We start from the raw sequence: 14,473 nt of genomic DNA on the forward strand, positions 1-14,473 counted from the left end.
TTTTTAAGATTTTATTTATTTATTTGATAGACAGAGATTGTAACTAGTCAGAGAGGCAGGCAGGGAGAGAGAGGAGGAAGCAGGCTCCCCGCTGAGCAGAGAGCCCGATGCGGGGCTTGATCCCAGGACCCTGGGATCATGACCTGAGCCGAAGGCAGAGGCTTTAACCCACTGAGCCACCCAGGAGCCCCAATCCAAGCCCTTCTTGATAGATTACCTAGATAATCCAGAAAACCAGGGACTATAATGATTACATTATGTATAGTTCAACACTATTCAGCCAGTTCTAAAGCAAAGCATCTGGCATATAATAAACACTCAGTAATGTAAAACTGCCTGAATTATGTTCGCCCAATCATACATAAGCTGTTCTCATTGTAACTGATTTATCACCACAAAATAAACTAAATGCGTACTAGGTCTCTTCAGGACCCAGAGAGCCCTTGCTAGAAATTTTCAAATACATTCAATATATTAGAACTAAATCTCTTTTTATTCAATTAAAAAAATCTGAATAACATAATCAAGTCTTTAAGGCTGACAGTTAATCAGTGTCACAATGGATAAAAACAAAATATCACTGGAGCTACACAACTACGCATTTCTTAATCAAACAAAAAGTTTTGATTCAGTATGCATGATCCTAAAGAAAAGAATATCATAAATATTAAACAGCATCTCTAGTGGGAAAATGGCAAGCTCTTATCCCACATCCTGCAGAGACCCATGATGTGGGAGTATATTAAAAGAAAAAAATTTAATTAAATCTGTATCAATGTTTTGGTCCTCTGTAATCCTTTTATTTTTCAGGTACTAACAATCACCATCTACAACATGGGTGCATCATGCTCACTGACTGCCAGAATTTCCATACAGGCGAGACTGAGGGGCTATGTCCTAGGATAGGTATGAATTTAATTTGAAACTGGGTTTGCTTGGCAAGCACACGATTTAACTTAGATTGTATGTTTACTTGAGATGGTTTTAGAGGAATGATGGAAATTACACCTGGGGATTGAGCCTCCCCAAGGGACTGCTGCCAGTAATGCAAAACCTTCATTTTTAAGCAGACCAAAAACCCATTAATAAAGTAAAACGAATACCAAAGGCTGCAATGGCCATTTTTACACTGTATGTTTTATAAATAACTAAATAAAAGATGTAACACATCAAATACATAATCACTTAAATATGGCAAAGATGATTATTACATAAAATTAAATCACACTTTAATTTTCCAAAAAAATTCTTATCAGGATGAGCCAAACACTTGAACTGTCTGGATCCGAAAAACAAACTGCATAACACTCTCAATATTTATAAGCTGGGCCAAATTAAGGAGGAACAATTCCCAAGAGATGCAAGAGAAATGTAAACAGATAAATTTATTCTTCTTTGCCACTCTATAAATTGGAAAGAATATGAAAAAAGAGTTTCAATGAGGTGAAAAGAAGGGGTAGGATAAAAAAGTATCTGATCTTTCACACCTTACAAATTATTATTTATAATACCACTGTACTGTCCATTTCTGAACAAGAATGTTCACTACAACACACTACTTAGTATTTATTTTCAATGTTTGTTAACATTGTATGTTCACAGTTCATATGTTTAAAAACTGATAATAGAGTCACCTTACAATTTTTATATTACCTTACCTTATGCAACTGTAATGTTTAAAAGTGCTGGCGGCTTTCTGACATTCCAGGCACAACTGAATAGCTCCTGGATAGTCTTCCTCCTTAAGATAACAACAGAAGTCATTAAACAGGAAACATTTTTCCTAAAGTTCCTGAAAAAAATAAATCTCTGCTCATACTCCATCCAAAAGTTACAGAACCAGAAAATTTTAATTCCTCCTACGAAAGGATTAGAATACCAATGATAGATAAATAATAAAATATAAAGAGACCACTAGCTCCAAGCCTAAAACGTACGCATAGAAAAAAATATTCTTTTCCCTCATATACATAGTAACAGCCCCCTAAGACCATGACATGTGGATAAAGCCTATACAAAACAATAAGCTGCTTCCCAGGGAAGGTGTTCTTTAAACGTTAATATATCTTCTTTCAATAATGGTTATATAGAAATGTAACAAAACACTATGAATTCCACTGTAATCAACACTCAGGAGTTCTACCACCAAGAAATCAATAAATATTTTAAAACAAATAAAGTTGTTAGAAAGTGAAATAGTACGTCTACCACCATACCACCCTGAGTGTGCCTGATCCCAACTGATCTTGGAAGCTAAATAGTTTCAGTCCTGGTTAGTGCTTGGATGGGAGAAAGTAAAATATTTATTAATAGCCTTGGAATGTTTTTATCACCTAAACAGTAATTTAATGCCGAATGAAATTTTCATATGCACTTCTCAAGTCTAAGTATAGAAGTAACACGGTGATAACCAAACACCATAAAAATTTTTTTCTATGCTCCTCTGGGTAATCGGACAAATGTATTCAAACCAGTGGGGATGCTAAGATGATGATAAAGTACCTACCTGAAGGACCTCAAGTATGGGAAACACACACATTACATTACGCTTTATAAAACAAGTAGATAGAAAATGCTAGAAAAGCATCAAAGAGAAAATAGATGGCTCACTCAGAAAACCAATTAATGTATGAGATACCAAACACAACTCAAATATGACATTTTCCTTAAATTGTTCCTATTTGTTTGATACAAAAGATAATTTTATTGCTATTTGGGTGCAAATACAATCAACATACTGAAAACATTCCCACATTGCTACAAAGTAAACATTTCCCAAATAAATTTTTCTAAATAAAATATGTCAATAGAAAAATGCTCTACAGCAAGTATCTTTACATAATGTCTAAAAATGTTCTTTATACCATGTAGCAATTTGGAAAAAAATGCACATCTGAATATCTTCCACCATAATTTTTCCATTTAATAGTATCAGGATCACCAAATTTCCAAACTTTGTTTACTTACCTCCAGCATTTCACTTAAGCGCACATCTGTTCTTTGCTGGAAAAAAAAAAAAAAAAACAAAAAACAAAAACAAAGGTAAAATCTGTTTCAACCATAAAAGTAAGTTTTAATTTTTAAATAGTAACCAGTATATACCAATGTTTTTATAGTTCTCAGAGATTTCAGAAGTCCAATCAGTAACTGACGTTTCCTTTGATTTGCAAGAAGACCTAAACTAGCTTGAGTAAAACCTTCCTTGGCAATATTCAAGTGTCTGCAAAAAAGAAGAATAAATAGTTAAATTTTTCTATTATATTAAAGAACACTGTTCACACAGATCAATTAGGCAACTGACAAGATGGTATCCTCAATTACTCTTGAAATCAGGGATTGTGACTGCTATTTGACAAATTTATTCAACGGCTCAATCTCAATCAGCATTACTCAGAGCATGGTGGGTGGACTGGTGCCAATCCTCAAACTGTTACTGATCCATCACAAGAAAAGTACAGAAATGGAGAATAAATACTAAAAAACCACTTAGAGAAAAACTGACATAATTTTAAGTTCGATGAGTTAATAATAAAATTTAGACTATATTCTCTATGTCCTTGGTTATTTTCTTATTATTTTGTTTTTATTGCATTTTACAAAAATAGTTTGTAGTAAGTTGGAAATTAAAAAAGAAAAAAAATTGTATCCTTATAGTTTGAGAAGCACTAATCAAAACAATATAAAAACAGTAATATGTTAAAGTCATAATCAGATTTACAGATATTTCATTTCACACATACTTTCTTAGTGCAGTTTTAGATCATAATATATATTCAGTTAATGAACAGTATTCTAGAAACCATAGTCATAATAAAAATATCAATTATCAATGACAGTTGCAAAATTTTTCTTGAAATGTTTCTGGCTTAAAAAACAAAATATTCATCAAATGCAATACCTCCTCCCATTTGTGCAGATAACAGCGGCTAACTGAAGACCTGTCTGTAATGAGGTAACTCTTTCAAGTTCCTATGGAAAAATTAGGTATAGGTTATTGTGGAGGCATTTTATTATTCTTTTTTATTCATATGATACTCCAACAAAAACGTTAGTGGGCTTCAAAGGAAAGCCTGCTTGGAAAACAAAGTAGCAACAAAGATAGCTAAAATTGAAAACTGTTGGTATACCCTTCATAAAATAATTTAAAATGACTACTTTCAAATGATTTTCACAATGACATATGATAAAATATTTAGTCAGTATTGCTTATAAGGAAATCTAGATCCAACCTGCTTTATACAGGCATAAACAAATACTAATAATATATCCACTGAAATGTTTCTACCCAACAGAACTTCAGAAGATAAGGATATGACAAGTATGATTTCTGTTTGCTAAGATGCTTTGACAACAAATGTCTTCATTTGAACACTGGTAGGTATTTCAATGGATTTTGGAGTCTCTGATTTTCTGATTCAAAGACAGATTCAGTTATAAGATTCCAATTTTATTATATTTTAAAGACAGATTGTTACACTGCTTTTGAGCAGTCATTATTAATGATCTACATACATGTTACAAAGTAAACAAAGAAAACAGGAATCTTCACAGGGCCTTCTAAAATTTGGAAAATCCAACAAGATTAAAGTTGTTTTTTTTTTAAAGATTTTATTTATTTGACAGAGATCACAAGTAGGCATAGAGGCAGGCAGAGAGAGAGGAAGGGAAGCAGGCTCCCCGCTGAGCAGAGAGACTGATGCGGGGCTCGATCCCATGACCCTGAGATCATGACCTGAGCCGAAGGCAGAGGCTTTAACCCACTGAGCCGCCCAGGCACCCCAAGATTACTTTAAAATCAGTTATAAAAACTCATTTCTTCAGTTTGGTAAACTCTCTCAAATGAGAGAAAAAATATATATATATATACATAAACCCTCCCCCCACACACAAACCCCAAATAGAGTCAATATGTTGCTACAGAACTAGAGACAAAAGGATAAATTACTTCAACAGTTTCAAGTATAAGTCACTTAGGCATTTTTTAAATTTTACTATTAAAAATGACAAAATCACCCTACCTTTACATAAGCAGGCTGTTTTTCAAGAATTAAATCAGCTACTTTTTTAGAGACCTATAAAAACATGCAATCAAACAAAACAAGTAAAAGAAAAAGCCACATACTTCCTGTTTCATTTTACATTTTAAATTTTTGTAAGAATATTCCATTGGTCTTCCCAATAACTTCTACAGCAGGTATTGGCATGCTTTGGGCTATGAAATTAGTAAAAGAGATATAACAGAGAGCATAATACTTGGTCCTTAATAAAAACTCAATAAATGGCCATTATGACTGTTAATAATATGAGAATCATCTAATTTACTAACATGCACAAGGGTGTAAGATCTTTAAGGGCGTAAGATTTGCTTTTTAGAAAAGATGAACTCGTAGGATAAATCATCAGTTGAATTTATGGACACAGTATGTGGGAAACAGAGAACATCCTGCATTGCTGAGATTCTTTGTAACACATAAAAAGACAAACAGTAATTTGGTCCTCTACTTCTGAAAACTTGAAAACGTGTTTTTTGGGGAGGCTTTTTTTGGAATCCTATGAACATACCTAAGGTTTCCTTGGTCAATTCCATGACAAATGTTAGTGTATGTAAGTAAGAATTATAATGACTTTGACTATGAGGCTCTTATGTCAGTTTCAGGGGCGCCTGCTAGACTACACTACAGATATCCCAGAGCATGGCACAGCCAAAGCATTTAGTGAATTTTTTGCTCAAAAAACTCAATTAGCTGAGTTTCCCTTCCCCTTCCCCAAGCAACTGAAAACAAAGCATTACACACATATTCAACTATTGCATTAATCCTATATTTTCTCAACTGCTCTGAATTTCTATAGATATGAATTTGTATAGATGCATAGACAGAAACTGACCTAATTTTTAATCAAACTGGGTTTTTTTTAAACAGTTTAAAACAGATAATATAGTTGTTAGTCTGCACTGTGTCAGGCAGTGTACTAAGTGCTTTCCCTGTATTACCTCAGTTAGTACTCATAACAATCGATTAAAATCGGTTCTCATTTTCCAGATGAACAATCTTAAATATAGTAGTAATGGACCCACATCCCCCACAGTAAGGCTGGGATTCAAGCCCACGTGTACCAAATCCCAAAGGTCACCGTGCTATCTGGCCCCTGTAATGAGGCTCATTCCCTAAAGAATACTATCACATCAAGTACAGAGACAGATGCGTATATAAGCCTGCTGAAATCAACAGAAGGCAAAAAATGCTACCATCCACTGGAATCTAGTTCTCCAAAAGCACAATATGCTTTTACCACACAACCCTCTACTGGTCAAGTCCCTTCCCCACACCACTGCTGCTACCCCCAAGGAGATCCCAGCACCCACTGAGACGCTGGAGTATAGTACAAAAGGAGAAGTAGATCTTCCTTTATTTATCAGATGTATTATTAAAAATCACATCTTAAATTCAAACAGATAAATAACTACTGCTCCTTTAGTATTAAAAAATTAACAAGATTCCACACTAACATGATTTAATATTCTACAGCATTGTCTGAGTTTTATTAAAGGAGATCAGCCTAATGCTAGGAAAATCACAGAATCACAGAATTTTACAGCACCTGAGAAAATGCAGGCCTAACCCATCACTTCACAGATTTAGCAAGGCTAAGTGACTTGCCCAATGCCAGACAATTAATCAGTGACTACAACTGTAACATTCTGAATCTTAGCTCTCTTGTCTTTGGGCCTATTTCAACTAGAAGTGGGGACCTTTATTCTGAGATAAGAAACTGTAGTAGGGAAGTCATGCATGCAAGACAAGGAGCCTAACAGTACTTAACAATCTAAAAAAAGTTCAAAAATCTTTGATCACACTGGGACTCTGGAGGAAAAACCCCTCAGTTCTAAAAGCAAATCTATATCAAGGTAATGTGAGGGAAACTGAATAGGCATTATATTTTTAAATAAATATATCACTGAGTCTGAGTCATGTTCAATAATATTTGTTTAACATGTTAAGTTAAACCTAAAATCTGCACACATTACACCTCCCTGACGTTCCATTTGGTTATGTCAGAAAGAAAGGTGATTTTACTTACTGCAGCTTGCTGTTGTTTCAATTTGTCTCTGTATTCCTCTAATTCTTGCAAATTGAGAACAGGAGGGAGTTTCTAAAAAATAGCCATAAATGAAGAGTAAAAAATAGTTTAACTTGGTTTCATTTACCTGCATATCTCTGACTTACAAACTATAATCTGTGCATGTAAAACAATGTCTCATCCCATTCCCATACACTCCTCTTGGCCTCCCCACTTTCTCCTCTAGACTTCAGACACAAAAGCTTCCACATATTTGTTGCCCGACCCTCTGGGGCTCAAGTTCCATCCTTCACTCAGCCCTATAGGACAAGAGAATGGGAGAAGAAAGTCCCACATCCTAACCCCCCCTCTACCAACCACAGGTATATCCCTACTTGTCTATGACAGAATTCAAAACATACTTCCCCTCTGAAGTACTAGGAACTAAGCACCACAGTGTAATAGTGACAGTTGCAGAAGTACATTCTAGATTCCACATCAGCTTTCAGAAGATAGGATGGGAAACTAACAAAAGTGCATACCGATCTGTGTATGATAAACTCCAAGTTTCAGTCAATGGACTGAGGAAACTTCAGAATGAGAGCGGGCTGACTGCGTACACAGTGCATATAAAGCATGTATGCACACTGCATTTGGTTGCATCTAAAACAAGATTTTACTGTTCTTTTTTGAATTTCCTATAAATTTAAAATGCCAATATGATAAACATCGTGGCATAGGGGTCTTTATCATGGCATCATGGCTATATATAAAGATACATTCATGGTTAAAAGTCTCAAAGTTTCTCTAAACATATTTTGATGGTATAAAATAAGATAGAGGCAGCATACCAACATATCGTACGCTAACAGTTAAAAACCAAAAATATAGAAATGTTTCCTAGACCAATATTCCAGAGCTACACTTAATTTCACACTTTCTAAAATTTCATCATTAAACAATGTGGACAGTTCAATAAATCACTATATGGTCATCATAAACCAGTCCTGGTATTAAGCAAGGAAAGGAAGGAAGAAAGGAGGGACCAACACCCCTAAAAAAGCATTCAAATCTATCCACAAATTCAGTCACTAAACAAGATCGGGGTTAAACAGGTTTTAATGAATTTTGTTTTACCTCCAGCTCATATTTAACAATATCAAATGAGTCCGTAGAAAAATATACTTGTTCAATACTATTAATTAATTCTTGTTCAGCTTGAGGGTCACTAGGCTGTTCTCGAAGTTCTCGAAATTCCTCCTTTAAGGAAAAAAAATCACAATTAGAGTACTTGTACCTGTTATAATTCTACCTGCATGGAAATAAATAATCATTTTTCTTAACAGTCACAAATCTCCTGGGAACCATTCCAAGCAAGGAGATAAACTGACAAAAAACAGGAAAGTTCATGGAAAATTAGGACTACTAAAACACTAAAATACTAAAAACTATTCATCTATTGGAGAAAAAAAGAAAACTAGCCAGTTTGAAGAGTCAGATTTTATTTTCAATTCTGTGTGTGCCAACTGGTAGGTGAAAGAAGTTTAACAAAAGGAAAAACCAAAGTAACTATGTAGTATCATCATACATACATACCACATTTATACATATTTTCATCATTTAACATTCTAAATTCTGTCCCAGCACAGATAACCAGGGACTATCTCAATGACTTGCAGGTCACAGTCAGCATTAAAACCCTGAGCAGAGCATCCGTGCTGGAAATCTCACTGCTCGGCTAAGAAACACCGGTTCCAGAAAAGATTCCCAAGTTTAGCTCTGTAATCCTATGAGGCTTCCTTCAAAGTGTACTGATAATGCAACTAATGATCTGATTATGAATCTAAAGCTCTGTATTTGATAAAACGCTTTCTTTCTAATGATACAGAATGGAGCTTCTATGGATTTACACAACTAAAAAGAGCTTGACAGACAAATCCCTACCCCTAATGTCTGCATCCTCAACCTACGCAATTTCACTGCATAATTGAATAAACCTTCAGTTAACTGAGAAATTTCATTGATTCAGACATTCACTCTCTGACATACTAATTAATCAACACATTATTATAGACATATAAAAATTTAGACCTTTGATTTTGTATTCATATTAATCTTAAATACATTTAAGAACACAAAAGAAACTCATATTTAAAATAATTTTATAGTCATTAAAATACTTAACAAAAATCCTTAATAAAATCATTAATTAATACACAGAAATTACTGTGTCAATTAGAGAACATTGTTTTCCAAACAGAAATATTCTAGATTATTTTATTGCAGGGCATAGTTTTCATTTATTAAAAAAACCCAGCTTATATATGTTTTAGACTTTAATTTATAATTTAAATATGTAAAATTATTAATTATAAAATTATCTCCTCTTAGATTCAAGCTGAAAGAAAATACGAGAGCAAAAAATCTGAAATTCAAGAGAATAGTTAACTGTTTATATTTAAAATTCCAATAAATTTAAGAGAAGGCAAAGTCATACAAAAATCAAATCTATATAATTAAAAGTGCATGGGAAAGAAAATGCCTCTTCTATACCAAAACTCAACTTATAAAATTAAAAGGTCAAACACACAGTCATCAGTGATTTAGCATGCAACCAAATACTATGAGTAAATTAGGAAATACAGCATCCTAACAGTGGGAGCTGCATTCCTGTGTGTGTGTGTGTGTGTGTGTGTGTGTGTGGACTTGGGGAAGAAGGGGGTTATCTCGACAACAAACACACTAATCTGCATTGCATCCTGGACAATGACACTGAGGAACAGACTTGGGTTAAAACCACACCACTTACAGAAAGGTTTCTGAGTAGGCTACTCATGAGCAACCTCCAAGCATTTAATAAAAGTTCGAAATGAGTGAGACATGAAATGGAAAATGAGATCAGAAATTCCTGGCAATCTCCCCCTCCAAGAGTCCACAGGCATTTAGAATACTTGCTTCAGATGCTGCAAGCTGAGGCAGGGAAAAAGACCCAGGTGAGGATATAGTGATGCTGCCTTCTTAGGAATTTCACAGCACCACTAACAAACAAATGTAGTTGGTACCATTCCAAAAAAAGGGGGGAAAAAAAAAGATTATAAAAATTGCTAAGATTGAAAATATCAAGTACAAAGTCAAGCAAAAAATTCAAACAGACTGCAATGAATGAACCCTTTCATCTTAAATATAGAAATGCCAATGACATATAACTCCATGCTGAGGTTCTCCATACACTACCTAATTAACTGATCTAAAGATAAAGACCCTTAGGCTTTAGTTGTGACTCTGGTATTAACTTGGGGAACTTAATCTCTCTGTGCCTCATTTTTTTCACCTGTAAAGGACATATACACAAACACACACACACAGTGAGAGTGAAACAAATATCCAACGTTATTAAGAATGTCAAAGGGAAAACATGATTGCATTTATAAATATCTCACAAGTGTACATTTCACAAATGTAATGAATCTGTAAAAAGAGTACAATCTGTATATGTATAGAAAAGGTCAAGTGCCATTCCTTCTTGGAGAACTAAGCAATTATATCACAGTGAGCAGACAAACCTGTATAATTTCAAAGAACAGACACGTAACACTTGACACTCTAAGTAACCTAGACTAAAGGGAGGGATAAGACCAAGACAGGCAGAGAAAGAAACATAGCACACAAAGTAGAATTCAATCCAAAACAAATGCCCAAACTATATCCCCATAAAATATCCTCTCCTTTCGGAGAACTTAGTGGCTCCTGTGTGAAAATATATACCTGAACTCATTTAGACAAGCTTCATTCTAACTAGATGCTGATCACCTTATTCCTTTTAATCCCACGGCACCTGAAGGCTACAAGATTCTCTACCTGATCATTCTCCACATGTTTCACTTTTAGTGCTCCCTGCTCAATCCAGTAACACCTTTTGGGAACTGAGATTTCTCCTTACTTTCCATCATTATGCTCTCTACTACCAAGGCACACTGTAGATAACAATCACTGATCTAACTAAAAAAAATTAATTTACACAGTGAACTGTATAAAAAAAAAGAACAAAAAGAAAAGACATTATGCTGTTTTGATAGTCAAAACGTTCCACAAACTCTTAATAAAAGATCTTTTTCTTGGGGCTCCTGCCTGGCTCAGTGGTTAAAGCCTCTGAGGTCATGATCCCAGGGTCCTGGGATTGAGCCCTGCATCGGGCTCTCTGCTCAGTGGGGAGTCTGCTTCCTTCTCTCTCTCTGCCTGCCTCTCTGCCTACTCGTGATCTCTGTCTGTCAAACAAATAAATAAAATCTTAAAAAAAAAAAAAAGATCTCTTTCTTCTAACCAGAAATAACAAAAAATGTTAAGTGGTTTTAGGGATACTTTAAGCATGTAAATTAGAAAAATAAACAGAAACAACAAGACTGTATATTCTTACCACAATTACCCCATAATTTTGGCATTAACAAACTGGTTTCCTCGAATTGGAGATGTAGAAAAATACATAATTCTTCACCTAAAACCAATTTTGCAAGCCAATATATATGTATGAGGCAAAATTCTACATAAAATGAACAAAAGATTTCCTAAAAAAACTTTAAAAGGCAAAATCAGGGGACCAGGATAACAAATAAAAATTACTTAAACTGTATTAAAATACGTGATTTCTTTTAAAGTTACAAAATATTCAATAAGCCAAGTTTGAGAATCAAATATTTCAGTCTTACAGACTGCTATTATAAAAAGCCTTTAAAGAATTTTATTTTATAATAAACTTTAAGTCACATAGTAACTAATAAATATATGTTATCATTAATCCTCTATAAAACTTGAAAATCCAAAAATAATATATCAACTATAGGATCATCAAAATTTGCCACAACTTTCTCATTAATGGTAATCAACTATACTTAAAGAAAAAGTACATTGCTTACTCCAAAATTAAAACTGAAGAAAATCTACAATTAAGGTAATGAATTTAAATGTAAAGGGGATAAAAATAAACATACAATGGCAAAAAAGAACAAATCAAGTCTCTCTTCCATACTATCATTAGGAAATAACTTGCCTACTTTCAAAGCTCTCTTATCATACCTTTCTCAAATGAATCACACATTTCGATTTAACATTTTTTTAAAATTCTCACTATGTAAGAATTCCCTATACTAGTTCATACAGAAACAAAGTTGAGTTAAAAAAAAAAATAGCTGCTGAAGTAATAAGAGAGTTCAAATGAATAAGCAATGCCCCTGCAAGGCAGAACACAAAGGAGAACAAACAAAACCCACGGCATCAAAGGGTAGTGAGTTCACATTAGATGAAGAGGTGCCATTTAGAGAACAGGTGAAATTTCAAATTTGAGAAATTGGGGGAAATAAGGTAACAAATACAAAGCAAAACGCAAGTAAGGACTGTAGTGGAAAAGAATACAATAGGTTAAATGACAGAAGGTGACTTCACAGGGTAGCAAAATGTCAGAAGGAGCATCTACATGTACACCAAGAGGCAATAAAATGCAACGAAAGAGATGTTTTTTTAATCCAATATATTTTTATATATCCTAGAATATTTTTCCTTTACTAAAAATGAAATATCTTAACATATCACCGTGCCATATGCTTTATGAAAAAAGTAAGCATAAATATGCAATATTTTCTTAACGTAATAAACCAAGCAGGATTACTTTAGGCAAGTGGTAGAAAACAAAGAAGTTAGTCAATATTTTAGAGGCTGTCTTTTCAGCAGTCACAATACACTGTAGGATTGCATCTAATTCTACCTATCCTATTTTTTTCCACTCTGATCAGCTCTCAGATAAAGCTGTATGAACTTATACACTAAATGCACATTATAAAGGTAACTTTATGAAAAATGAAGAAAAACAACATTACAGAAATTTAAGTGAACATCTTTGTTTTAGCCAAGCCATTTTTCCTCTCAACATAACAACAAAAGGTTTTATGAGAACTGGGGATTCAAGTCTATAAAACAATTGGAGCCCTCAACTGTAAGGTGTTATAAAACATTTCCAGTGTATTTATGGTTTCTAAGGAACTAGGCTATAACTTTGCAAAGCAACTTCCCACTTAAGAGTTCAGCTCTTAAGGGAATGTATTCAAATTCAGGACAAAAAAAAGAAAAAAGACTATGAATTTTGCACTTAACCACTACTTTTAAATTATACAAACTACCACACAAATTTAAAATGGCATTTTAATTCGAGTTCAAATCTTTAAATTCTATTCACTTTCATAAGTGTAAAAAGTGAGTTATGACAACATCACAGTTCTTACCATTTCTAAACTCAATTTTCTCTTTAATTTTCAAAAGCAATTTAACCTAATTTTTAAAATCACAGAATGGCTTGGAAACTTATCAACAATAGTGGGTTTTTTATTCAAATAAAAAAGATAAATGCAAAAATCTTCATTTCATAGGTCCAGTTTTAAAACCCCCCAAAATGTATAGAAAAAAAAAAAGAAATGCAAAACAATTTCCATTTCTGTATGTAGTTTATCAGACTACAGTTCACATTACAGTCCTGAATGGCAGCACGCATTGTGTTGAGAGGGAGTAAGGAAGGAAAAAAAAGAAATTTTATTCTTATAAAGCATGAACTGGGGTTTGCCAAGACAAATCTTATCAAAGGTTTTTTTCTTACTGTTTGCATTTCTTTGTCAATCAACATAAAAAAGCTATTCTGCTATAATAAATGCAAAAATAATTACAGTCTTTATCAAAGTTACTATCACATTAGAGATTTAAATGAGAGCAAAAAATGTTTAACTACCAAAATCTATACAGAGCTAGAAGAACAAAAACATGAAGTTTTCAATATTCAATCAGTATTATAAAAATCATAAATCACTGCACAAAAATAGGTTTTGTTTCCAAATGAAACAGGATTCAAGATCAGATACCCTAAAACCATACATACACCATATAAATTTGTAATGAATTGCCAGATGTCGGATTACGTGGGGAAATGGTACATTTTCTTAAAATTCCACTAGAACCGCAATAATGATCCATCAAAGCACTCGGCTCATCATCCATTTGTTTGTGTGTTTTAAATAAAACAGCTTTTAAAGCCAACCAGTTTTGTTTTTGTTTTTGTTTTTTTAGGCTTTCAGTGCCATCTAGTGGAATATTGGCGAGGTTACAATTTGAGGTTTCCATAAAAAGATTCAGAGATTTTTCTAGAAGGTTATTAAGTGGAATTCTCTTAATCCAGCTTTATAGCATATTTAGGTGATTGAAATAATGTACCTTAATCAATTTTTATGCAAAAAGGCATCTAAGTAGACACATTTGTTTTTAAAGAAGATTGTGAATAAGAACTGATTTTATAAATAGAAATATACCCATTAACAGATACTAAAAACATAAAATTAGAAAGCAAATCTTTCATATGTGATACTCTGCCAAATATTTTTAC

At 33.5% G+C, this 14,473-nt stretch overlaps 1 protein-coding gene across 1 annotated transcript in view; it reads right to left on the minus strand.

Moving 5' to 3' along the window:
• Window positions 1–14,473, minus strand: part of VPS50 (VPS50 subunit of EARP/GARPII complex) — a 130,851-nt gene that overhangs the window by 103,508 nt on the left and 12,870 nt on the right. Inside the window, exons 3-9 of the mRNA XM_046020863.1 lie at window positions 8,197–8,319; window positions 7,081–7,152; window positions 5,019–5,072; window positions 3,899–3,969; window positions 3,103–3,220; window positions 2,968–3,003; window positions 1,659–1,741 (exon numbers count right to left, since the gene is read on the minus strand). Of these exons, the coding sequence (XP_045876819.1) occupies window positions 1,659–1,741; window positions 2,968–3,003; window positions 3,103–3,220; window positions 3,899–3,969; window positions 5,019–5,072; window positions 7,081–7,152; window positions 8,197–8,319 (557 nt within the window). The remainder of the gene's footprint in view (window positions 1–1,658; window positions 1,742–2,967; window positions 3,004–3,102; window positions 3,221–3,898; window positions 3,970–5,018; window positions 5,073–7,080; window positions 7,153–8,196; window positions 8,320–14,473) is intronic.

Source organism: Meles meles, chromosome 10 (assembly GCF_922984935.1).
Source record: "Meles meles chromosome 10, mMelMel3.1 paternal haplotype, whole genome shotgun sequence".
NCBI classification, from domain to species: domain Eukaryota; kingdom Metazoa; phylum Chordata; class Mammalia; order Carnivora; family Mustelidae; genus Meles; species Meles meles.